The sequence below is a fragment of the Aureobasidium subglaciale genome, assembly GCF_000721755.1.
Source record: "Aureobasidium subglaciale EXF-2481 unplaced genomic scaffold scaffold_34, whole genome shotgun sequence".
NCBI lineage: Eukaryota > Fungi > Ascomycota > Dothideomycetes > Dothideales > Saccotheciaceae > Aureobasidium > Aureobasidium subglaciale.
In genome coordinates, this window is record NW_013566961.1 from 32,075 (window position 1) to 59,022 (window position 26,948).

The 26,948-nt window shown below is 50.1% G+C and overlaps 14 protein-coding genes across 14 annotated transcripts; 11 read left to right on the top strand and 3 right to left on the bottom strand.

The window, feature by feature from the left end:
• Positions 1–242: 242 nt before the first annotated feature.
• On the top strand, positions 243–1,028 carry AUEXF2481DRAFT_49663 (uncharacterized protein; the record flags this gene model as incomplete). The annotated part of the gene is made up of 2 exons (XM_013484024.1): positions 243–675; positions 742–1,028. Coding segments are annotated over 2 exons (720 nt in total), but the record flags the coding sequence as incomplete, so codon positions are not given.
• A 1,382-nt stretch (positions 1,029–2,410) lies between these two features.
• AUEXF2481DRAFT_8926 (uncharacterized protein) lies at positions 2,411–3,327 on the top strand (the record flags this gene model as incomplete). Its single annotated transcript, XM_013483982.1, has 2 exons — positions 2,411–2,957; positions 3,017–3,327. 2 exons carry the CDS (start codon positions 2,411–2,413, stop codon positions 3,325–3,327), a joined length of 858 nt encoding a protein of 285 aa, XP_013339436.1.
• Positions 3,328–3,706: 379 nt separating this feature from the next.
• On the bottom strand, positions 3,707–5,249 carry AUEXF2481DRAFT_102298 (polysaccharide lyase family 1 protein). The gene is made up of 4 exons (XM_013484047.1): positions 4,934–5,249; positions 4,589–4,872; positions 4,468–4,500; positions 3,707–4,416 (listed from the first exon to the last, which is right to left on the bottom strand). Exons 1-4 carry the CDS (start codon positions 5,193–5,195, stop codon positions 3,844–3,846), a joined length of 1,152 nt encoding a protein of 383 aa, XP_013339501.1. The 5' UTR covers positions 5,196–5,249; the 3' UTR covers positions 3,707–3,843.
• Positions 5,250–5,253: 4 nt separating this feature from the next.
• On the bottom strand, positions 5,254–5,772 carry AUEXF2481DRAFT_518860 (uncharacterized protein). Its single transcript, XM_013484048.1, has one exon. The coding sequence runs from the start codon at positions 5,720–5,722 to the stop codon at positions 5,417–5,419; it is 306 nt and encodes a 101-aa protein (XP_013339502.1). The 5' UTR covers positions 5,723–5,772; the 3' UTR covers positions 5,254–5,416.
• A 500-nt stretch (positions 5,773–6,272) lies between these two features.
• On the bottom strand, positions 6,273–8,729 carry AUEXF2481DRAFT_102300 (glycoside hydrolase family 78 protein). The gene is made up of 2 exons (XM_013484049.1): positions 7,586–8,729; positions 6,273–7,535 (listed from the first exon to the last, which is right to left on the bottom strand). Exons 1-2 carry the CDS (start codon positions 8,478–8,480, stop codon positions 6,376–6,378), a joined length of 2,055 nt encoding a protein of 684 aa, XP_013339503.1. The 5' UTR covers positions 8,481–8,729; the 3' UTR covers positions 6,273–6,375.
• Positions 8,730–9,500: 771 nt separating this feature from the next.
• On the top strand, positions 9,501–10,268 carry AUEXF2481DRAFT_44535 (uncharacterized protein). The gene is made up of 2 exons (XM_013484012.1): positions 9,501–10,190; positions 10,240–10,268. The coding sequence occupies exon 1, from the start codon at positions 9,537–9,539 to the stop codon at positions 9,804–9,806; it is 270 nt and encodes an 89-aa protein (XP_013339466.1). The 5' UTR covers positions 9,501–9,536; the 3' UTR covers positions 9,807–10,190; positions 10,240–10,268.
• On the top strand, positions 9,910–10,435 carry AUEXF2481DRAFT_518967 (uncharacterized protein). Its single transcript, XM_013484050.1, has one exon. It carries the CDS (start codon positions 10,014–10,016, stop codon positions 10,278–10,280), a length of 267 nt encoding a protein of 88 aa, XP_013339504.1. The 5' UTR covers positions 9,910–10,013; the 3' UTR covers positions 10,281–10,435.
• Position 10,436: 1 nt separating this feature from the next.
• Positions 10,437–12,646, top strand: AUEXF2481DRAFT_518966 (uncharacterized protein). The gene has a single exon (XM_013484051.1). It carries the CDS (start codon positions 10,723–10,725, stop codon positions 12,589–12,591), a length of 1,869 nt encoding a protein of 622 aa, XP_013339505.1. The 5' UTR covers positions 10,437–10,722; the 3' UTR covers positions 12,592–12,646.
• Positions 12,647–12,804: 158 nt separating this feature from the next.
• AUEXF2481DRAFT_518947 (uncharacterized protein) lies at positions 12,805–14,252 on the top strand. The gene is made up of 2 exons (XM_013484052.1): positions 12,805–13,385; positions 13,450–14,252. The coding sequence occupies exons 1-2, from the start codon at positions 13,018–13,020 to the stop codon at positions 13,925–13,927; spliced, it is 846 nt and encodes a 281-aa protein (XP_013339506.1). The 5' UTR covers positions 12,805–13,017; the 3' UTR covers positions 13,928–14,252.
• A 325-nt stretch (positions 14,253–14,577) lies between these two features.
• Positions 14,578–16,729, top strand: AUEXF2481DRAFT_74785 (uncharacterized protein; the record flags this gene model as incomplete). Its single annotated transcript, XM_013484036.1, has 4 exons — positions 14,578–14,634; positions 14,674–15,169; positions 15,221–15,723; positions 15,785–16,729. 4 exons carry the CDS (start codon positions 14,578–14,580, stop codon positions 16,727–16,729), a joined length of 2,001 nt encoding a protein of 666 aa, XP_013339490.1.
• Positions 16,730–17,571: 842 nt separating this feature from the next.
• Positions 17,572–19,192, top strand: AUEXF2481DRAFT_70455 (uncharacterized protein; the record flags this gene model as incomplete). Its single annotated transcript, XM_013484027.1, has 3 exons — positions 17,572–17,768; positions 17,817–17,976; positions 18,026–19,192. 3 exons carry the CDS (start codon positions 17,572–17,574, stop codon positions 19,190–19,192), a joined length of 1,524 nt encoding a protein of 507 aa, XP_013339481.1.
• An 888-nt stretch (positions 19,193–20,080) lies between these two features.
• On the top strand, positions 20,081–21,533 carry AUEXF2481DRAFT_83484 (uncharacterized protein; the record flags this gene model as incomplete). Its single annotated transcript, XM_013484037.1, has 3 exons — positions 20,081–20,449; positions 20,503–20,611; positions 20,664–21,533. Exons 1-3 carry the CDS (start codon positions 20,172–20,174, stop codon positions 21,531–21,533), a joined length of 1,257 nt encoding a protein of 418 aa, XP_013339491.1. The 5' UTR covers positions 20,081–20,171.
• Positions 21,534–22,066: 533 nt separating this feature from the next.
• AUEXF2481DRAFT_8933 (uncharacterized protein) lies at positions 22,067–24,038 on the top strand (the record flags this gene model as incomplete). Its single annotated transcript, XM_013483983.1, has 4 exons — positions 22,067–22,246; positions 22,298–22,402; positions 22,453–23,536; positions 23,590–24,038. 4 exons carry the CDS (start codon positions 22,067–22,069, stop codon positions 24,036–24,038), a joined length of 1,818 nt encoding a protein of 605 aa, XP_013339437.1.
• Positions 24,039–24,828: 790 nt separating this feature from the next.
• AUEXF2481DRAFT_33457 (uncharacterized protein) lies at positions 24,829–26,414 on the top strand (the record flags this gene model as incomplete). Its single annotated transcript, XM_013483998.1, has 4 exons — positions 24,829–24,898; positions 24,948–25,087; positions 25,148–25,372; positions 25,425–26,414. The coding sequence occupies 4 exons, from the start codon at positions 24,829–24,831 to the stop codon at positions 26,412–26,414; spliced, it is 1,425 nt and encodes a 474-aa protein (XP_013339452.1).
• Positions 26,415–26,948: the final 534 nt, after the last annotated feature.

Genomic DNA, 26,948 nt, shown 5'->3' on the forward strand with positions numbered 1-26,948 from the left:
GTAACACAGAGGATGGATGTGCCGCTGTATCTTACTTTGGCACCGCTTGCTACCTCAAGAATGATTACAGAAGTTTAACACCGTCAAAAAATGTCAACAGCGCATTCATCATCAACAAAGCCAATTATCCCGTTCCGTCTCGCAGCAACGTATATTCTAGTCGTGGATGCGGATCAGCTTTGCCCGCTGGGATGAGAGCTGGAGAATCGACGACTCAATTCTCCATCAATTCTGGTGGTCTGAGACGCTATTTTGGTGTTCACGTGCCCACATCATACAACACCGATGGTGGAGCTGCTCCTCTGTTGTTTGCTTTCCACGGCCGCAGCGAAACACCAGCAAACATTGAAGGATACTCCGACCTCTCCAACGGAATCTTCAATCCGTATGGGATAGTTGTGTATCCATTAGGTATAGTAGCCAATGTTTCAGACTATCCACAGTGGGCAGGAGACCCAGACACGGTCAACCGTGTGCCGTACGTGGACGACCAGACGTTTGTACAGGATCTTATAGTTCACATGACATCAAATTATTGCATCGACACGAGTCGTATCCTTGCTACAGGCTTCTCTAACGGCGGTGGTTTCACTGATATACTGGCCTGCAACTCTACCCTATCGAATCAATTCTCGGCTTTCGCGGTAAACGCTGGCGCTTTCTATACTAATTCTAGTGATACCTCACGCTGCACTGGAGATGCGCCCTCAAATATTCTCACCAACACTCTCGTACAGCCAGTATGCTCTCCAGGCAGAACAAACTTACCCATCCTCGAATTCCACGGCGATGCTGATGGCACAATCTTGTACACCGGAGGGCCACGCCGTGGTTATTGCCTGCCTAGCATCCCTCATTGGGCTTCCGACTGGTCCGCCCGAAATGGGTACTCCGATGCTTACGTCTCAACACCTCTAGCGAATGGACAGGTTATCAAATACGAGTACGGAACGGGAGAAAATCAAGGAATCGTTACCCACTACAAAATCGCAGGCTGGAAACATGCTTGGGTTCGAGAGTCTTCTGGTGCGCCTATCGATTCCACTCCGATCATCATGGACTTCCTCTACAAATTCACGAATCCGAACGCGCTTCGCTTTATACCTTCGCCGGCGAGTCTTCCAACAATCTCTAGCTCAAGATCAACTTCGGGTCCAGCTTCTTCAACCTCTGCTCTGACAAGTCTGTCATCTCCAGCCTCGGCAAACTCGACAAACATCTCTCTGCCATTTGACACATCAACAAGCATTGCCACATCACTCACCACAGCAGTCAGCACTGTGTCACCCTATATGAGCTCGCCTTGGAACGCCTCAACTGTGAACACCGCCTCGGCTACGCCTTATTTCAACTACTCCACCATACTGCTCTCCGGCACTGCTGTCTCCACTTCTACCTTTTCTACTCTTCCTACCTTGGCTCCCTTCGCAAAAGCTACAGCTAGCGAAACCGCAACTTCACCGACTACTGCACCTACCATCTCCTGCCCAGCCAGCAATGGAACCTTATATCGCGACCCGACGACTGGCTGGACTTTTGAGATTGAATGCAACGACGACAATACTGCAACTGTTGATCTTGTAACCTCGAGTGCCATCACTGTCGATGGGGCCTCCCTCCAAGACTGCATACATTTCTGCGCGATGATGGTTCCTGCTTGTCAAGGTGTGACCATATCTAGTGATGGGGGCATTTGTTACTTGGAGCGCAGTAGTGCTGTAAGTACTGGTCGCATCGAGGGGGCGAGATTGGTTCAAGGTGATAGGTCATGACTAGACCATGGCTGGTCCCCGCGGACAGAAGATGCTTTCTGATGTCTTTTGAAGTAAGCCTTCCATGACGTGCCTGTGTTATTGCTTTGGCGATTGGGGGGTTTTTACAGTCTTCGTACTGGACGGAATTTGATACAGTTAGCGGTACTCTAGATCCTTTTGCGAGCTCGAAACATAGCGGTGCCGATCATGATGTCATTTGTCTTCATACCCCCTTACTCCCGAACGCGCTTTGTAACTCCATTCCTTACCTTGTCGACGCGGCTCAAGACGTGTTTCTATGTTCATTCGTGCAGTAATTGAGGTTTGTTGGACAAGTTAACACAATGCGAGAGACCACTGTCTGATGTCACGCCAAGAATGACCGTTGTTCACTTGATGGTCATCCTCCATGTTTGTCCAAATCTTGATGCAGCCAAGAAGGACTACGAAATCCTTCCATAGCGAGCCTGTATAGGATCGGCTCAATCCTGTAAAAGATCGACCAGAGAATAGCCATGTGATGCTATTTGCGGCCATGCTAGAGCATCCCTCAGGCACATAAAAGAAGGCGACCAGTCAACTGTGTTTCTGCCTTCTGTCAGCCTCGCTCTTAACATCACGCATACATCTCTTGCTACCGAGTCTTGCTATTCACAATGAAGAGATCGTCTTTAATACTGCTTTGTACGGTCTCGCTCGCGTCTGCCTTCGATGGAGGAGTCTATGGCCTCGGATACTGGAATGAGACTTACGCTTGGGAAGCCAATCAAAACCCCAATGACACAGTCTCAGTGCCCTTCCAGCTCGGTAGTCAGAATTTCACCATGCAAGTCAACATCGCCGAGTTCACCCCTACTGGCCGTTATGTGAACAGGACAGAGAATGCGCGTCAAGTCGCGTCGTTTTATGATATGTCCTGGTCCGGAGGTGTTAGTTTGAACGACACCATCCAGTCCGCATCGTCTGGATTCACGGATGCAGCTGTACCGCGACTCTGCATTAGTGTCCCATTGGGCCCTCTAAGCAGATCAGCTACGAACAGTTATCGGGAAAATGACAACGGCGACTGCAGTCATGCTTTTGGTTCGGAATGCATGAATGACCTCAAGAAAGTACAGAGCGTGACATACGGCTCATGTGGTGCCTCATGGATGCCGAAAAGTTGCGTAGCGAAGTTTGGAGATGGTGGTATCGGAAGCACCAGTAAGTCTACCATTGTGTGCCGGAACAGGCGATCGTATGCTAAGTCGAGTGCCGAGTAGATCTCATAGGACCTAATCGATCCAACACAACCGACGATGCCTTACGCCAGAGATCTCCATTAGAAGTCTCATGGTATCAGTCGGAAATCTTCTCGGCTCCAAACGAGACTTACCTCAAACGTGAGGCTGAACGTCTGCACGCAGTGTTCTTCTCCGGAGCTTTTGGAGTTGTCCCTGTATGTGCTCGTGTAAATGTCACCAAGTTGGGCAAGACCAGTGATGCGGTATATCAGGGTGAAGCTGGATATACTAAATCAAGCATGCTGCTCTATGCAACGGCGGCTCTGATTTCCGTTGCTTTTGTGCTTTGAGGGACGCTCGTTTCATTTGGCCTTGGGCCCATGCGACGAGATATGGACTACAACAAAGCTATGAGACATGACGGTATACCTTTGAATTTGCAAGAATACTCCAGGAAAGCGAAGCACAGATACTAGGTTTTAGGCTTTGCTTTCTGCCCAAGTCATCCTGACTCTCCGGCGCGGATATCGTGGCTACTCTATTTGTCATTTGGAATGGACAACGCTTGCAGACAAGATTTCTATCGTGATTCAAAGTAGACTTTTGTTCTGTCACGGTGCACAGTCAAGTAAACATTTACGTTTCTGCCCAGTAGGAGTCGATGTCTTTCGTAACCTCCAGAAAAGACGTCAAACGACGGCAGCACAAGTTACGGATCTGTGTCATAACGGAGGGAGCAGAAATGATTTTTGTCTTGTGTGCTTGTAGTAAAGTAACATTTGCAGGCAAACCAGCTGCCATCGATCCCAGCAAGCTACTCTATACACCTTCGGTCTACGCCCTCAGCATGACCACCTCTTCCCTGTTTACTGAGAAAGCTTGCCAATACCAGCGTTAGAAGTAACGTAGGACTTGACCTCCGAAGCAGCCGAAGCAGTAGCAATGACAGCGCCAGAGAACTTGCTCAAGAAGTCGGTGTCACTTTCGCTGAAGGTACCAGAGTCGCTGAGCGAGTTGGCTTCACAAGATCTTCTGAGAGCAGAGCTACAAGCCGAGCCAGAGTCTGCAGTGAACAATTCACCTGCAAAGCTCGAGGCTTCAAGAGGAGCCTCTACATTTTCGAAGACGTTACCTTCGGCAAGAACGTAACCGCCCTCACCGATCTCGAAGGCGTGGCCAGAGTTGTCGTTCCAGTAGTTGTTGACGGCATGGAGAAGGGTATTAGACTGGACCTTGGGGGCGCGACCTGAGGTCTGGTAAATGTAGTTGTTCTTGAAAGTGATCTGATCATCGCTTCCGTCGAAGTAGAGTGCCCAGTATTGATGGCCGTCGCAGGTGGCGGAATAGTCTCCAGAGCCGTCAATGTATGAGTTCGAGATGGTAACGTTGCCAGAAGCCTCAGTACCAAGGACGATGTGTTGTCTGGCGATGTTTGATGTCTAAGGGGGTAATTAGTGATAATGTTAAGGAGAAGAGCGTCGGAGACTTACAGTAACATGATCAATCCAGACATTGTCAGTACCCTGCCATAACATTAGCGATTGGCTCGAAGAATAAGCGCGTGGGAAGCGAGGTGGCAGTCAAAGCCTCTCCGCAATAGGATATACATACATCGAGTGTAATAGCATCTCCACCCCAGACGTATTCTGGGTTGATATCCGAGATCTGCACGTTCTGGATAATTACATTCTGGGCGCCATTGACGATCCTCAAGCCTTTGCCTTTGATAATTCCTGAAGAGCCGTCTCCGACAAGACTTTTATCGGAGCCGACAGTGATTCCGAGAGTACCTGCAGCATCATAGGTAATGCTCGAGACACTTGGAGCATCAGGCTCGTAGTTCTCGCACCAGTCGTCCTTGTCGATGGCGGTCTGGCAGCCAGCTCCAGTGCCCCCTGCAGTCGAAATGGGTCAGCACAATATCCGCTAGCCACTCTCCAGTCCTCCAAGACTTACAAGGAGCACAGCCAGTACTGGTAGTCGTTCCTTCGGTACCCGTAAAGTCGAAGGTCTTGGTAAGGACGATGACGCGAGCAGAGTCATCACCGAGGTACGAGACCAGCTCGTCGGTGGTGGACGGATAGACGGCAGCGGTATCACCACCACCAGTGGTGGAAGAAGCAAAACCCTCAGGCTTACCCGTCACGCCAGTGACTGCGGCAGAGCTGACACCAACCATCAAGGCGGTGGCCGAAGCAGTGATACCAGAGAACTTCATTTTGCTAAGAAGAAAATTTCAAAGAATGTAGATAATTGGATGTAGAAAGAAGGCGTTGTATGGTTTTAGGAAAGAGACAGAAGAGGGACAGTGATTGACCTACATATAATCCTCAAAGTTCGCTTGAGTTACCTACTTTGAGTGTCCTCTGCAGATAGCTGATGTTACAGCTTGTAGGGCTAGACACTGATGCCTGTTGGATATCGGAAGTACTGTTAGTGTCAGGACATTGCTTCGCTGACGACGACCGTAAAACTGACGACGATCGCAATAATTTTTTCAAGCATGCAGACAGCATAAGCCCTAGAAGTGGGCTGTTGCATATTTATGTGCAGCCGGCGAATATTGGTGTCCCTCGATAGAGAGCACTGGAGCTTACGGTCAATACGATCCACTATTGCTGACTTGACCGACATTGTGATCAAGATGGTCGTTTGTGCAGCTCCTTGATTGTTGACGTCGCGAGAAGAGTGTGATGAAGGATCGCAATCGTGCGATGAATTCCACTCTCGTCTACGATGATACATGCCGACATTGAGCTGTGTAGAGGCACAGTCATTTTGCGAAGCGATTAAGCGTGCAAGGTGAGCCAAGCAGACGACTATACTCATGAGATTCTCTTGCATCTCATAGCAGCATGTAATCGTGCCTTACGACAGGTACAAGCGTCACTCATCGTGGCACACGGGGAGATGTGGTTTCAACCATTCTGTCCGAAACTTTCATGGTCAATGCGCGTTTCGAAAAGGTTGGCGATCGGCAGCCCACGGAAGCTCTCGACATGCACTTCTCCCGCCACGCGCCTCTGAGGATTTATCTTGTCGACATGGACAAGACACGTGTAGATGGTATCGCGATGCATCAAACGAATCGATTCGTCAGGTTCATCTGGGCAAGCCCTAGTAACCTCTCATCTCCGACACTTCGATCACAACCCTTCACCAGGCCAGCGCGTCACATTCATCACCTAATGCCGCACGACGCATCGCTGGCTTTACCATAGAATTGTGTTACTTGGACCATATCATGCTGCTGTCACGACTTGTTCTTGATAGAACGTATTGTTGATGTAGAACCACATGATCATCTGCGATCTGTTCTTGCCATTCATTTCTTGGTCTTGGTATCAAATTCGAATGTAAAGCGACGCTTGCATTCGCGTAGGCTTTCTGAATTGCCATCACTTACTGACAACAACTATACTGTGATTGCCCCCACCAATCTCAAAGGTCAAGCCATCTCTTTTGTCAACACTCCTGTTCTTGAAGCTTTTTCCGTCTATGATCACTTTGCCTGTCTTCCCAGAGAGTAGCGGAGGTAAAGTGACGTTTCCCAGGGTTCCATCTGGTATCTTACACCACAAAGAATAGTCTCGGCCATTATTTGTAACGTTCCAGCCTGCGCTGAATCTGCCCAGAGAAGTCACGAACCCTGCTTGAGCATATTTCAGATCTGCAAACTGCGGCTTCAACGACCAGGTCGAACCCAACGGGCCAGTCACAGATAATCCAGCAATAAAGTTGGTCAAAGCAGAAGTCGGACCAGCGCTCCAACCATGCGAATGCGACACATACGACTCGTCATATGAATATCCGCGACTGTTTCGATACGAGAAACTGCCGTTCGTGAGGTAGCCTTCAATGACAGTGGACCCTGTGCCATTCGGATGATGCAAGTACCATCCCCATGATCGGCGTATCAAATCTAGTGCCCTCTTGCTCTGGCCCGCAACCAGATGCGCTTGTATCTCGAACGAAGAGATGAATGGCGAGATATTGTTTGGCAGCTCTGGCGTCTCAGCGCCAATGGGTGTCCAATTGTCTGTAAGCCTCTCAGAGATGCTCTGAGCACGCGAAGATGACCATGAAGGCGAGGACGCAGGAACGACACCAAAGTAGACGGCCATACTATTAGCGTCTTGAGGATGGAGTGAGGTATCTGTCGCATTGTCTTTGAAAGCCCCGAAGCTCCCGTCCCAGCAGTGCTGATTTATCGCAGTGCTCAGGTTTGCTGCGCGAGATCTGTAGGTATCCGCAAGGCCGGTCGTATCTCCTTGCCAGGTTGCAAGATCTGCTCCCGTGACCAGTGCATGGTACAGAATCATGTTGGCTTCACTGTTGTTGAAACCCTGCTGCCATCTTGCCCAATCACGTGTACCTGTTACATTGAGTAAGCCAGACGGTTGAAGAACCTTGTTGTAGATGAAGTGCATGGCTTGTAGATAGCGACCCCAGTTCTTGTTCAAGAAGGCAGTGTCGTTGGTGTAAAGCAGATAATTATACGTCCCAATCATGCTCCACATATGATAAGTATCTGAATTCTGTTGCAATAGCGGAGGACCTGACCATAGATTAGAGTCTAGTCTCAAAACATAGTTTAGGTGCACTTACCGGCTTCTGGGAAGGATCCGTCAGCGTTTTGATGGTCATACATGGTCTGCAGAGCATTGGCCACACTGTCAAGGTCACCGATACTGACAAAAGTCGCAGGGACTGCAATTCCCATGTCACCTGGCCAGACAGCACGGTCTCTCTTAGCGCCATCGACGATGACGGTGCTACCATTGGATAGCAGACCACTGTTGTTCCAGCCACTGGCGACAAAATTGCGACCAGTATCTACGGGTACTGCGTTTGTTTGCAGGGTGTATGCCCCACTGTACCATATCTTGTTGAGATCGTCGTCAGAACAATCAAAGTAGCCAGCGTAGGCGCGAAGGTTGCTCCAGGTGGGCTGGAAGCCAATTTCGAGAGAGATATCGTGGATATCGATGGACGTAGTCTCGTTCGTGATGAGAAACAGAGTCATGTATCGGAAGCCGCCACGAAGATGGACCTTGTCCATAGTGTAGGTGTGATTGCCAGACGTGGTGAAGTTTGCGTAGATAGCACCATCCCCTGCCTGGAAGCGACCGTTCGACGAGTCTGACCACAAGCCGATCCAGTTCTTCCCTTCTGTAAAGGCTAGACCGAGAGCGCCCGAGCCTTGTGTTGTGTATGATATTGTGGCCAAACCTCCCACCTCTTTTCCAAAGTCGAAGACCAATGCTGAACCATTGCCGGTGATGTGAGCCGGGCCGGGCCATGCAGAGATGAGCGAGGCGTCCGCAAGAGCGAGGACCGAAGTCGGCGATACGTGACGTGATGCAGGTGCATAGATGTTGGACTCCCAGTCACCAGGAAAAGCGCTCTCGAGTGGCCCTGTACAGGTCAGCTTCTCCCAGCACTTTTGAGCTTGCACTACCAGGCCGAAGCCCAAGAGGACGAGGGGTCGGATGAGGCGCATAGTGAGTGCTCAAGGCCAAGTATGGACTGGAGAGCATGGCGCAGGGCAGAGTGCTTGATATGACTTGGCTTTGGCAGATGAAATGCTTCGCAACATCTTGACCCGAAGGAACGGAAAAATACCAGCATCCTGTAGATCGCTCTGCTTGCATACCGCGCGTAGATCGCCCTGGAGCGAGCGGGGAAGCTGAGGGGAAGCCTGAGAGCCTAAATCGGCTTCTTCCTCAGCTTGTCGAGAGCGCCGTCATCGCGTGTGTCTGTGGCTCAGCATCTCGAGAGCGTCCTCTTGCTTGCAGGAGATGCTGCATCATACAAAGTTGTGTCGGGACCTACCGTGATGCGTCTATTGACGTTGATCAAATGCTCGCATGCGTCATCAATGATCAGTCAGAATACAAAACAGAGCCATAGGTCAACTGTGTGATTACTTCATACTTGTTTAGTGTGGACGACGAGACTGAGATGGAGTTGAACATGTCTGTTTGGGACTGGCTTGAGTGCCAAGGCTGACCGTGCACATCTCGACTTCCACCTCGCCGCATCACGACCTTCTGCATGGTCAAGTAACACGAGTTCATGACCATCCAAGGCCAGATTATATCACCGATTGAACGCATGATTGTGTCCAGTCAACCACTCTGTCGTCTGGGAGCCGGCGTCCGCGCTATCTCCGACAAGCATGTTTTGTGCCGTGAACAGTACCCCGTCTACCCGCACACAACACCGCACACTTGTGTCCTGAGAGAAGAATACTGGAGTTTGTTCTCACAACTTACCACACTACCTAGTTCACAAGAATCACGATGCTTTGTGGCAGGTTGCCCGTAGGGATGGTCATCTCCGCTGGACAATTTGTCGTGCTGTTGTTTAGTTAACAGCTTCAATATTAGCCAGTCAGGGTGCGGACAACAACAAAAAGGTTCTAAACCAAAAATCACGAATCGAATTCTGTTGTCAACAACTACAGCTTGAGATTTACGCGTCACCCGCGCATCATGTGTGTATGCCGGATCCGAGACACGTTGACGACTTCTAGAAGAACCATGACGATCTAGCCATGACGATCTGCAACGACTCAGCAACTTCCATTGCGGCTTTGCTCGAAAGCCTGCTCGTCAGTCGAGCCGCCGAGCCGCGATCGAATGAAACGATACACCAGATCCAATGCCAGCCACGCGCCACCACTGCATCATTTTCGACTCCGGGAAAGAGAAGCAAAGATCGCACACTCGAGTTCCAGGAACAGGAGATAGAGTTTGGCTTTGGATATCTCCAACGTCGCAACGGTCAAAACGTCTGTACCAATGCCGCCCTGGCTTCACTGTAATTGCCAGCAGATCTTGAGGCTCCTCAAGAGAGATCTCACGACCATACATATCAGTGTATGAGAGTAGCGCCAGAGGAATATTGGGGGCATATCTTCTGTGCTAACGAATCCATCCGAGTCTACTCGACGAGCTTCTCTGGCCTCTTTTTAACCGTTGAGAAGCAGTTGAATATGTCTGATCCTCCTCGCTGATCTGTCAACGTCTAGATGGTCCGTCACGAGCATCGTTCTTCCATCCTCGCCATGTCTCAAATTGTGTCGCTCTCACTCTCTTCCATGACCACCAGCGTAGAGAGAACGATCTGTATGGATGCACAATCAAATCTCATGCCAATGCACTTGGCGCAGGAAGGCGATGGACCGACATATCTCGTTGGTAACACTGTAAGTCTAAAAGGCATTGTGTCTATAGAGACAGCTACAAATGTGATAGCATCCACCACACGGGAATATAGAAGCCAGGACTACTCGTAGGTTAACCTTTGTCTTGTGTCAGTCATTTGGCTGGCCCGACGCTCATACCCCACCCTCTTTTGGGCATGACTCTTGTTTTCCAAGAATATCGACGAGGTCGAGGCCATTACTGTCAGCAGTAACGGTTGCTACTGCTACGCCGCAAACTCAAAATCAGAAACATGCCTCGTGCGTGTCCGAGACATGGAAATGCTGTATACGAGTGTCCTTTGCTATATAATCTTCAACTTCTCGAGACTCTGGCTAATTCATCAGCTCGCCCCAACTTCACCACTCTCTTTAGCAGACTTACAACCATCCTCCAGTGCTTCGGTACTAGTCATTCTTTGGACCTAACCATCACCAACCACACGCTCATTCACTCTTCCCAACAACACGACTTCTTCCTCTTCTCGATACCCCATACCTACTATTTCTATCATCCCATCTTCCGAACCCCAACATGCGCACCACTTTCTCCGCCATCGCAGCCCTCGCCGCCGTTGCAGGTGCACAATCTACTACCTCCATTGACATTGACGCGATCTCCGTTGCGGTGCCTACTTCCGTCTTTGTCCTTCCTGTTGTCTATGTCACTGCCGAAGGAGCTCCAACTTTGACTGCAACAACTCTCGCAACCACCGCTATTCCCTCGTCTGACCCCAAGGCCACCGCAGTCTTTGATTCCGCTGCTGATGTCACTGCTGCCATTGTATCTGTTTCGGAGAGTGCTGCTGCCGTCGAGACTTCTATCGTCAAGCGTGACGGCAGCTGTGTCCAGCAGCCTCTTGGGGTCAACCATGCCTCGCTACCTGATACTCCAGCTGCTTTCGCTGCCGATCCCTACTACGGCATCCAGGCTGTTAGTGCAGTGCTTCCCTCTGGCTATGTCCAGACTTTCAGCAACTTGACCGCTTCCAACTCTGCTGACGGATACATTGGCTTCACCCTGATGAACTCTTACGACGTCGCCACCTGTGGCAGCAAATGTCTTACCATCGATGGCTGCAATTCCTTCAACATCTACTTCGAGAGAGATCCTCAAGTCGACCCGTCCATTGCTGGATGCTCCAATCCTAACAGTACTGTCAATGTCAAGTGTGTCTTTTGGCAGGGTGCGGTCACTGTAGACAATGCCAACAACTACGGTCAAATGCGCGACGGCTTCCAGGTCGTGGTTGCTGGTAGCAACGGCTACATTGCTTCTGCCTACGCTGCTAAGCTTGCTGCAAAGGCTACTGCTACTTCCAGCTCATCGTCCGCTGCTGCTTCGGCCACTGATGCTGCTGGCAACATCTACACCATCTACTACTCTTCCGACTCGACCCAGGGCTCTTACTCCAACGCTCAGGCTGCCAGCTCTTACACCGATTGCATGACTGCTTGCGACAGCGACTCCCAGTGCAATGCCTTCACTTACGTTGGAGGTGCCAATGGTGTTGGCTCGGGCACTTGCTGGTTGAAGTCGCAGCTTGGCTCTCCTTCTACTGCTGGCTCAAATGTCCTCTCGGGTGTCCGTTCTGGCAAGGCCGTTTCTTCGTCCTCCAGCAGCGCTATCTCGACCACATTGTCTTCCAGCTCGGCATCTAGCAGCGTTGCCTCGACTAGCTCCTCTTCTAGCATTTCTACAACTACATCATTGTCTAGCTCGTCTACCAGCTCTTCGACTTTGGTGACCAAGACTTCATCGAGCACTTCAGCGTCTTCCACTGTTGCCTCGACTAGCACCTCTTTGTCCACTTCCAGCTCTGTCGTCTCGACCACCATGTCTTCATCCTCGTCTTCATCAAGCTCCTCTGCCACAACCATGAGCACTGTCACCAAGCCTGCGTCCATTTCAACCACCAGTGCAAGCAGTACCACCAGCAGCAGCACGAGCACAACTTCCTCTAGCAAGACTAGCTCGGCTCCAGCCTCAGCCACAACAGCCTTCTACATTGCTCCCTGGGACGGCTACTACGCCATGGTAGCTTGGGGATCCAACGCAGCCGTCAGCTACACAAACCAATGGATGGCCACCAAATTCCAAATTGACCCCAAGACCAGCTACCTAATTGAAGCCTCTGGCCTCTACACCGGCTACGCTGCCAGTATGCCCAAGGGTGAGCAAGTCAACCAGAAGTTGGTGTTCAACCCTACTGGTACTGCTTCCAACAATTATGTCAAGTGCTCGATTGATGAGAAGGCTGGGTATCTTGTTTGCTCTGCCAATGGGCAGTTCCAGCAGGCTTATGCTTGTTCGAGTGACGGGTACTCTGCTCTCTACTTTGGACCTACTATTCCTTCTACTGGAGGTTGTCAGTGGGTTGGCTTGTACAGACAGTCTGCTTAGATGGATACTTCTTTGATGATTTATTGATAATGTTGTTGTATTTGATGGGCGTTTCCTGTCGATTAGCTTGGGTGTACATGGATGGATACTTTATATTTTTCATCTCCTTATCTACGTCTCTCTCTGGTCTATGTTGCTACAAGTCCTATAATAGCTGTGCAATGTGCGATGACTCCGTCTGTGATAGCTACGAGCATCAACGGTATGGAGTTGACTCCGATTGATTGAGTCAAGTGTTGAGCCGCAAGCCATCAAGGTGGACGCTTCCCCGGGTTCTCCTAAAAGGCGGAGGATGACGTTCGACACGGTCACACTTTCCTTCTGCCTTGATGCAGGATTCTTATCTCTCAAGTGCGCAATCATGACCAGCCAAACCTCCAGTTCACCACATGCTCTCGACAAACATCTCTGAAAGACACATCAATCATGCCAGACAATACCAATCAGTCAGTGGCCAAGACGGCGCTCGTCAGTGGAGGCGCTCGGGGTATTGGACGCTGCATCGTCCGCAGGTTCCTGGAACGTGGCTACAAGGTCTTCGTCTTTGACATTGACGAGGAAGAGCTGAAACACACAACCACCGTCCACTTGAAGCAATACCATGACAAGAAGCAACTCGGCTCTGCTCTCTGCGACCTGCGCTCGGTCGACGAGATCCGGAAACACGTCAAGGAGGCGGCAGACTTCCTCGGTGGCAGGATAGAAGTTGTCGTCAACAACGGTGGTATTGCGTCGCCTTACTGGAAAGATGGAATGGCCATGGACGACTTCGACACGTACGCTCAGTGGCAGGCGTGAGTCTTCGTGCTAGCCATCTCACAACTCTGCCCAAGATGCTGATGATTTGATCATGCACAGATACATCGAGACCAACCTGACCGCCCCTTTCGCCGTATCGCAAGCATGTCTACCATACATGAAGCTCGAGAACAAGGACGACTCACACCACGCTGACGACTCTGACGCCGGACCATGCGTCATTCATGTTGGCTCGTTCCGCGCCGAGATGAGCGACCCCAACCAAGAAGGCTACGCGAGCAGCAAATCAGGTCTGGTCGGTCTGATGCACAGCATGGCCGTCAGTCTGAGTCGCTGGGGCATTCGCTGTAATCTCGTCGCTCCCGGTCGCATCAAGGTAGCTCACGAATGCAAGCTGGGAGACGAAAATAATGTCGAATGGCAGCACCAAAACGAGGAGAAAGATGTGGGCGACCACGCCACAAACAGAGCCGGCCGACCAAAGGATATAGCTGATGCTGTCGAATACCTCGTCAACGCTGGATTCGTCACTGGTCAGGTCTTGACGCTCGATGGCGGCGCCGTCCGTATGAAGTAGAGAACTGGGCAGGAAGTCGTGAGAATATCCATTATATGCCTAACCTCGGCCGAGTTTGAGCTATGCAAGCCACCTTTCTGGGGAGTTCCGAAGGGGCTGGGCCACCTCCGGAGCGTTCAACCTCCACGTACCTGGTACCTACATCGATCGACAATATATATCAAGCCCTAATTTCTTGAACCTCGTGATTCTCTCCTGGGCATCCTCGTTGCAGCGAGCAAAGCAACGATATTTTACGAGCCGTTCACAAAGCTTCTAGAGTGTCAGCCGACATCGGTAGATTGTGACAGCGAAAGGGTGATCTTGAGGCACTCCGGAGGGGATTTTGCGGGGGTTGTGGGGGATCGACATGAGGTATGACCTCTTTACCTCCTCCAAGACACGCTTGCGTGAAGCATAGTCTACTATACAACCCTATATTCCCTCTGTTCTGCAGTAATCCGTATGCACTGATCTGCTAGTAATGAACCGAACGTTCTCGTCGGCAGAATTCGCGCTCTCGCTTGCCCTCGAAACACACATATGATGCTTGATGCTAGTAACGAGCCTTGTTCCATTTTAACCGATGCCTGTCTAGTATATATTCTCACTACATGTCGCTATCATGATCCTTCGATTGTCAGCAACTGAGTACTTGCAGTGTCTTCAGTATGTTGTATTCTTCCCTTCTCGTTCTGGCTTTACAGTCTGGTCTCTCCATCACTGGAGTCAAGGCTACCCAATCACCTTCTGCATCAACTCACGAGAAACGTGGTCTTGACAATTCTGCCATAGCGAAGAAGTACTTTGGCAATGATGCTCCGTGGTACCAAGACAGAATTGCATATTTTGAGTGCAGCGACCCGCAAATCACCGATGTTTGGTATTACCGCTGGAAGATTTTCCGAGCACATCAACGAGACCTAGGTGCAAAAGGTTACATTTCAACAGAATTTCTAGACGATGTGGGCTGGCAACTGCAGCCTTGGGCTTCTCTCAACGACGCGACCGGATTTCATATTGGAGAGGGCAGATGGAACCGAGACAGACGCTTCAAGGACGACTACCTTCGCCACATGTTGACCGGAGGTGACGACAGACACTTCACCGACTACATAATGGACTCTGTGTGGGGTTCCTACCTGGTGGATAACGATGTGCCGTCCGCTACCCAATATCTCGACCAGATGAAGACACTTTTCAACGCATGGAAGGACCATTTCGACACTTCCAAGGGCTTGTACTGGGTCGAACCTCTGCTAGGTACGTGCTCATGATACCTTCTTATGTTCTCCCTATTAATTCAGAAGCCAGATGCCACCGAATACACCATCTCATCTATTGATGCTTCAGGTGGTCAAGATGGTTTCACTGGGGGAGACTCCTTCAGACCCAGCGTCAACAGCTACATGTATGCCAACGCGAAGGCGATTGCCAAATTGGCCGGTCTTCTGAACCAAGCAGATGTCACTGCCGACTACAACGCTCGAGCAGCTGCGATCAAGAGCAATGTTCAGAAGAGTCTTTGGAACAGTACCTTCTCTCACTTCATTGACAGATACAAGGTCGACAACGACTATGTCAACTATTGGGACTTCATCCGAGGCAGGGAACTGGTTGGAGTACTCCCATGGACCTTTGATCTACCCGACAACTCTTCTGAATATGCTTCGTCTTGGAAGCACGTACTCAACTCGAATGAGTTGGCAGGTCCGAAGGGACTCCGCACTGTTGAGCCCAGCTACCAATACTATATGAAGCAGTACCGTTACGAGGGAAGTCGTCCTGAATGTCAATGGAATGGTCCGGTCTGGCCAGTGAGTTTGGAAATCCCTTCCCATACTGTGAGATAGTCGCTGACATTGTGCCTTTAATCAGTTCCAAACTACACAGGCGTTGCTAGCAATGTCGAACCTGCTGGATCACTACCAGCAGAGTGTCGTGACAAATGCTGACTATATCCGAAACTTGAAGCAATACACTCAGCTTCATTACCAAGGTTCAAGTAGCACGCTCAACCTGCAGGAGGACTACTACCCTGACACCGGAGAAGCAATTGTTGGCCTGGCTCGTTCTCCCCACTACTTCCACAGTGGCTACATTGACCTCATCATGACTGGTCTCGTGGGCATTCGACCTCGTGCTGACGACTTCATTGAGATCAATCCTCTGATCACAAGCGCCATCACCTACTTCCGCGTGGAACAAGCGCCATACCATGGAACTAACGTTGCGGTCCAATGGGACGCTGATGGCAGTCGTTACGGCCAAGGTGCTGGTCTACGTGTCGAACGGGATGGCGTTGTCATTGCCACTTCTCCCACTTTGAAGCGTTTGGTCGTTCCTTACCAGAAGAAGGCCATCATTGGCATCAACAGACCTATCGCCAAAAGCATCCAACTACAAAGCAACACCAATTATCCTAAGGGTACCGCGTCTTCTGGCACCGACGTTGAGAATGTCCACGATGCCATCGACGGCCGCGTGTGGTTCTTCCCAGAGCTTGTCAATGGCTGGAACAGTGATGCCAACTCTGCAACCAACCAGTGGTACACTATCGATTTCGGAAGCGCTACACAGATATCGAGAGCCGAGCTTGCCTTCTTTGACAATGGCAACGACTTTAGAGCTCCTACGGCATACTCGATACAGGTGCTGAGCAATGGCAATTGGGTTGATATCGGCGGACAGCAGAAGAGTGCAGTGGTGGCGAATGGTATCACGAATGTGCAGTTCACCTCGACTAGTGTCTCGCAGGTCAGGTTGGCCATGACTCAACCTTCTGGCAAGAGAACTAGACTGGTGGAGGTCAAGTACTTTTGAGCATGAAAAAGCGTAAGCAAGATAGCTTTATGTATGGATATCTGATCTAGCTTCACTGTGTCGCACTTTGTCAACCTATGCAACTTGGCTTCTTGACCTTATCTTCGACAGCAGATACGACTGCAGGGCAGATCTGGCGACATATCCCAAGAAAGTTCAACTCAAGCAGCCGAGCAAGGAGAAGCGAGAGTGGAAAGTCCGAGCTTTTGACGATCCTTGCTTGCTCCCGACGATCTACCGGAGCCTCGATAAGCCTTCAAAGACCCCCGCCGAGCCCGCCACTCCATCTTGTTTCATCGTTTCTTTTTGTCTCACCACTCGCATCTTTCGTGATACCTTCACTCCAGTTTGCTATGCTTGTAAACCGTGCTACTCCAATGACTGTTCTGAATATTCTGGTTGCTCGTCACACGGCCGTAATGCACATCGCAAACTGTATACGAAGTGCAGAGAGGGGTCGCCAAGGTACAATCTTTGCCCATTTAGGAAGTTAGCAGATCGACCCCTCGCATGCTTAGCATCCGAGCGGTGACCTTATCAAAAATGGAAGGTAAATGTAGGATAGAGTGCAAAGCCTGGATGAATTCTCCGCGACCACCAATCTATGGGATTTCGCCCGAAGGCGACTTCCAATCTATAAGTAAAGGGCTTGGACGAACGCTGACTTATGCGAACTGTCCTTGTCCTTTTCTTGTTTACTAACCGCCATCATGAAGAGTGTGTTGGCATATTTTTCTGCATTCTTACTTGGTAGTGCGCCTCTTGTTCAGGCATTCAACAAGGACACTCATCCAGTGTGGAAGGGCAATGATGCTCGGCTGAACAAATGGCGTACCTTCCATATGGCTGGCGAAGAAGAGCATGCTCTATCTGTGCAGGCTACTGCCACTACCGGCAACGCGACTTTTAGACAGTACATCGATCACGAGAACAAGGATCTGGGCACGTTCGAACAGTTCTACTTCTACTCGACTGAGTTCTATGGCGGTCCTGGATCACCGATCATCTTGTTCACGCCTGGAGAGGTCAACGCTAGCGCGTGAGTTCAACACTGCTTTCGAAAAAAGTAGAGACTAACATATCACAGTTATACGAGCTATCTCACCCTCAATAGAACTACCGGTGTTCTTGCCAAGGAGATTGGTGCTGCTATCGTTTGCATCGAACATAGATACTGGGGCTACAGTTCGCCATACGCTGATCTTACCACGGAAAACCTGCAATACTTGACCCTTGACAACTCAATCGTAAGTGCGGAAAAGTCAAGTCCCAATACATTTGCTAACATTACAACAGAGTGATCTGACAAACTTCGCAAAACACGTCCGCCTACCATTCGACTATCACCGCAAGAGTTCGCCCAACAGAGCAGCCTGGGTGATGATGGGTGGCTCGTACTCGGGCGCCCTCGCAGCCTGGACTGCCTCAACTCAACCTGGCACTTACTGGGCATACTGGGCTTCCAGTGCACCTGTACAATCAATTCTCGACTACTGGCAGTACTTCGTACCCATCCAGCAGGGTATGCCCAAGAACTGTTCCTCCGATGTCTCTCTAGTCATCGACCACATCGACAACGTTCTGCTCAATGGAACAGCTTCTGAAATTACGGAGCTCAAGACGTCCTTTGGACTCGAAGGTCTGGAGCACAATGACGACTTTGCCGCAGCTCTCCAGAACGGGCCATGGCTTTGGCAAGGAAACCAGTTCTATAGGAACACTGGTTTCTTCGACTTCTGCGACGCTGTCGAGAATGTCAAGCCTAACAGCACTAACACTACTCTTCCCGGTGCCAAGGGAGTTGGCCTTGAGAAAGCTCTTGCTGGTTACGCCAGTTGGTTCAACACTACATATCTGCCCGGCTCATGTGAGAGCTACGGTTATGATGACTGGCAAGGCGAGCGTAACATCAAGTGTTTCGACACCTACAACACTTCGAGCCCGATGTACACAGACATGTCATTGAGCAACGCTTTCGACCGTCAATGGGTATGGATGACCTGCAACGAGCCCTTTGGATACTACCAGACCGGTGCTCCCGAGGACCGCCCTTCAATCGTCTCTCGTCTGAGCACTGCAGACTACTGGATCCGTCAATGCCCCTTGATGTTCCCTGCCTCAAACTCCTCCGCCGTCGGTCCTGCAAAGGGCGCCACCGCAGAAGCCGTCAACGCACACAACAAGGGCTGGAACAACTACTCTCCTGGTCTCCTTTACGTCAATGGTGACTACGATCCTTGGAGAGAGGCTAGTGTATCGTCAGACTTCAGACCAGAGGGCAAACTGCAGTCTACAGCGAAGAACCCCGTGGTCATCGTGCCTGGAGGTTTCCACACAAGTGATTTGGTTACTCAGAATGCTAAGAGTAATGCTGGAGCCAAGGCTGCCATCGATCAGGCTGTTGGAATCATGAAGGGCTGGGTTAGTGAGTTCCAGCATGGAAAGCACTGGTTTGAGGGGTAAAATTGGGAGCATTCTTAGCCAGACATTTCAATTTCAAAAAGATATCACTTTGCGCTGCATTACCTCATTCAGTAGTGATTCAGAGACCAGTCAACGTTCTTCTCGTGTTGAGGATCATGATCTAATCTCAACTTCCCTGCTGTGAGTTGAGAGAATGTTCGCAACGGCTCGTCGCCGTTTTCGTTGCCATCAGTTCGCCCACATAGCATGGTGTTGCCAACGGTTTGTCGTAGACATCGTTGCGGACGAAGGCTGGCTTACCTGTCACTGAAGCGCCGCCTTTTTCAGAATATCACTGAACAAACTGGATCTCTAGTTTCGGGACTTTTTATTCCGTCTGACTGTGACTGTATCCCACGTTGAGTAAGCCGCTTTCCATCGCAATGACCCGACCATGTAGGATTGAGTCAAGACATAAATCAGGGCCAAGGGACTTGTGCATACAGCATGATGGCCTCGATGAGACTGAGACAAACAAGCCTTTACACATTTCAACACGTGCACCTGATCCAGACATCGAGTCGTTCAAATGCCGTCCCGACTTGGGCCTCACCGGGTACAGTCTCACGGCAACAACATGACACAGAAAGCATGCCGGAAAGGACTCAAGGTGGGGGGGACGACGATGTGATCGGACAACTGTAGCGACGCGAAAACGAAGAATCACTGTAACATCCGAGTATCGGAGCAATGGAAACAGAGACGATAGACTCTGAGGAACGAATGGTCAAAATCTCGAAGATTTGACAAGACTTGTTGAGGATGAGCAATTGGCTGCCCACAATTGCGCCATTCTGGCTTGCTATGGGCAAAAGCACGCTTGATCGTGGCCGATTGTAGATCCCATGAGGAACCCCGCCATACGAAGGATTAGAAACTGATTCAATACTCTGATGCGGTGTCTTTTGAACTATTAAATTTCTGTTGTACTTGTACTTGTTCTTTCGTCAATCTTTTTGAACAGCAAGAATATAACACGATGAGTGCTATTGCAGGACACCCTCGAGCTATTGACTTGTCGCACACCAAGACGACTGTCGTGTCGCAAACAAGTCAAGATTTGGTTGAAAAGACTCGTAGGGCAGATTCACCACTGGAGGATGGACTGCCTTATCAACAGAGTATCGCGCTTCTGCACGCTGCTCGCGAGCGACTCGTCTTCACAGAAGGCTACCCAGTTCCTTTACCAAAGACAGAGGATGAACTTGTGGTAGAAATCAAAGCAATTGGCTTAAATCCAGTTGATTGGAAATCAATGTACGCATCTCCACTCAAGCATGTCTCTGGAATTTCGCTGACGAAGAGCGCAGTGACTACAACTTCGCCATCCCGCAACTCCCATATATTGCAGGTCGCGACTTCGCTGGTGTTGTCATCCGGGCACCTACCGCTTCTAGTCGCCTACGTGTCGGAGATCTAGTAAGAAATATGAACAACGATTTGACGTAGCAAAGACTCAAATATGAAACAGGTCCTCAGCCCATCGACGGATTACCGCGATATCAGAAAGTCGGCTTTCCAGGAATACGCAATCTCCACACACCAGAATGTAGCCAGGATACCGCGGATCATTGCGACAACACAAGGCGCATCGATTGGAGTCGCGTTTGTGGCTGCAGCACTTGCACTAGGAGTCAGTCTCGGACTGAAATTACCTGACCTCTCTGGCGAAAAAGGGGTCGATCTCTGGGATGCAGTCCGAAGACTGCCTTCAGGCGCACTCCCTGCTGATGTTGAAGCTGAGTGTGTCTCCAGTATCGAAGACAATGAGCGTCTTCAACATGGTGACCATATCGCCATCTACGGTGGTTCAAGCACGAGCGCCCTGTTCATTTCGGAGATCGCGCGGCTGGGAGGACTCAGGGTTATCCTTCTCGCCGATGGCGTCAAACACGGAGGACGACTTGGCGAGCGCGAAGGCTGTATTCTTGTTGACAGTCACGACCCCCTCAGAGCTATTGAGATTGTAAGATCCATCACAAAAGGACAACTCAGATTTGCAGTCGACACAGTCGGTAAAGAGACGGCTGGATACCTGGCTCAGATGCTACAAAGCGACTCGCAAGAGGGGAGGAGATCTCATCTCGTGGGATTGACCGGCGTGCCGAAAGAGAAGGTCGATGGTATTGTGGCACATTCGGTGCCAATCAAGGTCTTCCATGAAGTCCCGTCAATCGGCCTCAGCATGATGAATTGGTTGGAAAGAGCGTTGGAGACTGAGGCAATCATCCTGCCAGAAGTCGAGCAGGCGTCCCCGTCAGGATTAGATGGTATCAATGCCGCGTTAGATAGAATGCGCCGCGGCGAGATATCAGGTCGCAGACTAGTGGTATCGGTATGAGGGTGGTATGTCACAAAGTTGTGCCGGTAGAAGCCAAGCTGGCGAAAGATTGGAGGTTTAGATAGCGAAACAAACTAGACAAACACGGACAAATCAAGCGCCGTTCCTTCTAACAACCGACCACGCGCTTCTCCTCTTCTTTCCTCACGTCTTAAAGTGAGTGAGTGCAATCACAAGAAGCGTAGCTCGACAGGCCCAGAGCTGAAGACGGCTCTGTGGAAATGTTCTTACAGTTTTCCATCATATCAGCCCCACCTATTCGTCATCTAAGAGGAGCGTGAATCGCGATACGTGCGTGTCGCAATCTGCTGAAGCTTTCCCATTCGACCCCGCCATGCAGATACAACATTGCGAGCTCGCACGCCATATCATCGGCTGCGGACGAAAGCTATCTCGAGCTTGCACGCCATATCTAGGGTGCCCCACGATCCTAATGTAAGTACAATCTGCCGAACCCTGCAGGTAGCTATGTCGTTCAAAAGCTACATCTTTCTTGCGTGCGCTGCCTTCTTGTTCCTGAAAGACAATCACCAATGTCCGCAATTACTGTAATTCAGACCAATGGAATCCAGGTCGACCAAAAGACCTTGACTGAACAGATTCCGCCTCTAATTGAGCTCGATACCTCTCAAACTCAAGATGACTGGGTGTATCCGTACCCCACTAATTTCAAGATCCATGAGCACCCCATTGATGAGGTCCGCGAACTGAAGGTACGAGTTGTAGACAGCTGCAAGCTATTGGACATGCGACTGATATAACAGGTCGCCGTAATTGGCGCTGGCCTCGCTGGTATCATCGCTGGATCACTCTTGCCTGCCAAGGTACCTGGAATCCAACTGACCATTTTGGAGAAAAATGCAGACTTGGTGAGCTCATTAACAAAATTATGCTGACTCGCGTTAACCTTCTTTGTCAGGGCGGAACGTGGTACGAGAACAGGTATCCTGGCGTAAGATGCGATATTCCTGCACATGTGTATCAGTCAACATTCTCCCCGAACACTCAATGGAGCGAGGAGTACGCTCAAGGCGCCGAAATTCGTGATTACTGGCAGAATGTTGCAAAGAAGCACGATGTATACTCGAAAGTACGACTACAAACCAAGGTCTTGGGAGCCTACTGGGAGCCAGACCGTTCACAATGGAGGGTGGAAACAAAAGACCTCAACAGCAGGGAAGAGAAAAAGGAGCATTTCGATTTCCTGATTCCTGCAATCGGCCACTTCAATGAATGGAAGTTGCCAGATATTCCAGGCATCAACGACTTCCAAGGCCATCTTAGACACTCCTCCAATTGGGATCCCAGCTTCGATCCGACAAACAAAAGAATCGCCACAATCGGCAACGGAGCATCAGGTATACAGGTCACTCCTGAGCTTCAAAAAGTTGCCAGCCACATAGATCACTATGCCCGCTCGAGAACTTGGATAGCAGGCGCGTTCAGTCCGGAGGCCAAAGACAGACAGTCCACGCCTATGCACATCCCACAGGAGCAGATTGACTCTTTCTCAGATCCTAAAGTCTACCTGGAATATAGGAAAGGGCTTGAGAATGCGTTCTGGAAAACCTTCGAGGCACAAATCAGGGACTCAGAGCTCAGCAAGACGTCCGCCCAGAAATTCAGGGACCTGATGCTCAAAAGACTGGGAGACAAGCCCGAATTATTGGACCAAATTGTACCGGACTTCCCGCCCCATTGTCGACGCCTTACACCCGGGCCAGGATATCTTGAGGCATTATGCAAAGACAACCTTACCTTCATTCAGACACCTATCTCACACTTCACAAAGGACGGTATTGTGACCACAGATGGAGTGCATCGTCCAGTTGATGCTATCATCTGCTCAACAGGCGCAAATGTAGATTTTGCTCCTCCCTTTCCTATTGTTGCAGGCGAGTATGATTTATCCCGGGATTGGCGGCCTGAAGGTAAATTCGGATGGCCATATACGTACATGGGAATCGCAACACCCGGTTTTCCTAATTTGTTGCATTTGCATGGTATGTCTATACAAAAGAATAGCGGTCCCAAACAACCTTTCTAACATTTACAGGCCCTCAAGGATATGGCTCTTCTGGCACTGTGCCACATTCTGTTGAGACACAGGCCGCGTATCTCGCGAAGCTCTTGCGCAAAGTCAGCACACAAGGCATTGCAAGCATCGTACCTCAGAAGCGTGCTGCCGACGCCTTTGTCAAGTACTGTGACGCCTTCTTCCCTCGAACAAACCTATCCAGGAAATGCAGCAGTTGGGCGAATGGACGTCGACCAGGCGGCAGGATCCATGGTCTATGGCCCGGAAGCGCTGCGCATCTGACCACTGTCAGAAGAGAGCCACGCTGGGAAGACTACGAGTACACCTACATCCACAACGACAACATCTTTGCCTACTTTGGTAACGGGACTACCAAGAAAGAGTTCGACCCCGACAGTGACATGACCGGGTATCTGAGGGAAGAGGTGGACTTGAGAGACTTGCACGAGCGCTGGTGGGATCTATGATTCTGAATTCACCAGATTTATCAAACAGCATAGCCCTGCAATCTGAATAGGTATTGCGATAGAAGCTGTGGAACAATCAAGTCTCTCCAAGATCACTCGCAGCTTCTGAGTCGGTCGATTGTGTCAAGTCACCTTAGACAGATTTTCTATAGGAGCAGATTTTACGCTCTCCCAATGGACAACTTCTGGAGTAGCCGACTTGAGATGTAAATACTTTCGACCTACAGAAAGCAAATATCGAAGCACGGAGAGGCACATCTTGCTCTACTCGGCCTGAAAGTTCTGGCTGAGATGAAGAGTCGCCAACACAAGTGAAACTTCGGGTAATCGCGTCCTACCACGACTGTCAAGGTCGAAGTCAAGACCCGGGAACAGGACCTTACTGGCCCTGCGTAATTGACACACTGCTCCAAAAAGAATCGGACGGTCTGCGGGGCCCTCGAATGGTGTGTGATTTGACGCAAGCACGCCATACATCTCGGGTGCGCGTGTTATCGCACCTGCGCGGGAAAATGAACAGAGTTCTGTTTCACCATCGTGAGCAAAGCGATCTGCCTCAACGATTGTTCATTAACCCCGCTTCACATTGCGTTATGTGTTCGTGTTTTTGCGTGCTGGATAGATCGCCGTCAGCGGCCTTGTTTACCTTTCCATCAAGGTAGCAGGTGGAGTATGCCTTTTCTCAATGGTAAATAATATCTGGCGCAGGCCCAAAGGTTTTGTTTGCGTACGCCTTCTAATCCCCGACTTTACAGCCTTCCAACAAATCAATCGCTTCAATCGATTCATCATGAGTGAAGCAGTCACAAACGGTGCCTCTGCTAAAAAGCAACTCATTCTTAATGCCTTTGTAGAATCCTGTAAGTTGATCCCTGATCTGCTACACGGACAACTTCTGAACTGTTTCAGGCAGCGGTCATCAATCTCCTGGTCTTTGGAGACATCCAGATGATCAATCTACCGGCTTCAACGATATCAAGCATTGGGTTAAGCTTGCTCAATTACTTGAGAAGGGCAAATTCCATGGCATATTCATTGCAGATGTTCTGGTGAGTGTAACAAGCACGGATGCCACTTTCGGCAGGCAACTAATCACATTTTCGCTGTAGGGAGCTTACGACGTGTACAAGGGTCCCAAGAATCCCGACCCAGCAATCATCTCTGGCGCACAGTGGCCTGTTAACGAGCCTCTTGCAACGGTTCCAGCGATGGCGGCTGCAACATCGAACATAGGCTTCGGAGTCACTGTTGCCACAACTTATGAGCAGCCGTATCATCTCGCTCGACGTCTATCAACCGTTGACCACTTGAGCGGCGGTAGAGTAGGATGGAACGTAGGTTTTATTTGATCAGTGACTGAACGGAGCCTAACAAATGCTGCGATAGGTGGTGACTGGCTATCTTGACTCCGCAGCAAGGAACCTCGGCCGTACCGAACAACCAGAACACGATGATCGCTACGCCATGGCTGAAGAATACGTGGAAGTGATGTATAAGCTTTGGATGTCATCCTGGCGAGACGACGCCGTCAAGCTCGATCGCGAGAAAATCATCTACACAGATCCAGCTCTTGTAAGGACGATCGACCATGTTGGTAAATACTACAACGTGCCTGGTCCTCACATTTGTCAACCGTCACCTCAGCGAACACCAGTCATACTCCAAGCTGGTACCTCCAAGGCTGGAAAAGAATTTGGTGCAAAGAATGCAGAAGCCATCTTTGTCGCCGGACACAGTCCTTCTGTGGTCGCAAAGAACATTGCTGAGATACGAACTTTGGCAAAGGACAAGTTTGGACGTGATCCGAAGAGCATCAAATTTCTTGCATTGCTATGCCCCATTATTGGTAAAACTCAAGAAGAGGCGGAGGCAAAATACAAGGAGTATCTCAGTTACGGATCGGAAGATGGTGCTTCTGCTCTCTTCGGAGGCTGGACTGGCATTGATCTTTCACAGTACGGAGATGATGAGGAGCTCCGCCACGTTCAGTCCAATGCTGTCAGATCGGCGGTGGAAGGCTGGTCGAGATCTACACCGAATGTTGCAAAGTGGACCAAGCACACTGTTGCCAATCATATCAAGGTAGGAGGTCTGGGAGCTACTGTCATCGGTACCCCAGAGTTCGTTGCCGACGAACTGGAACGATGGGTCAGAGAAGCCGATGTTGATGGTTTCAACATTGCATACTCAGTTTTCCCAAGGACATTTGAGGAAGTCATCGATTATTTGCTGCCGGTACTCAGAGAGCGAGGGTTGTTCTGGGAGGACTATGCTGTACCTGGAGGTACCTACCGCGAAAATCTGTATGGGAAGAAGGGTATTGCTCGTCCTGCCCAGGATCATCCTGCAGCAGCTTTCCATTGGAAGGCAGAGTAATTTGGTGGAAAGTAGGGAGTACTGTGTACATAGTGGTCGGAATGCAAAGATTGTTCCTCTCCTTTTCGCGGACATGACTAGTGATGGTGCGACTCAATCGAGCCTCTCCAATCAGTGATTGCGCATCTAAGCAATGAAGATTCTTGCAATACCTCGAGAGCAGTGTGACAGATGACCGCTTCTGCTGTCGGCGACCCTACATGAGCTATGGCATTCCTCCCGCACACTCTGAATAACGCCATCGCCCCAGCATATCACATCAAATTCAAGGACGAATGGCAAAGCTTAGCGTAAGAGATAAGCAACCCGCATTTTGCTTCGCGTGTCCTACCCGTGTCTCCACGTGTGCAATCTTTACTCAGCCTTTTGGAAAACTCTACATGGAGACATTTGAAGGTTTGTCACGTATCTGCAACGTTGAGGATGATCCCATCGCTAGTCTTTTGCACGTCAACATCGGCAGTGGATTCGCCCTCCACATCAAAACTGTGGAGAAACCGATACAGTGTCTATAATATGCAGTCTCCCATGATG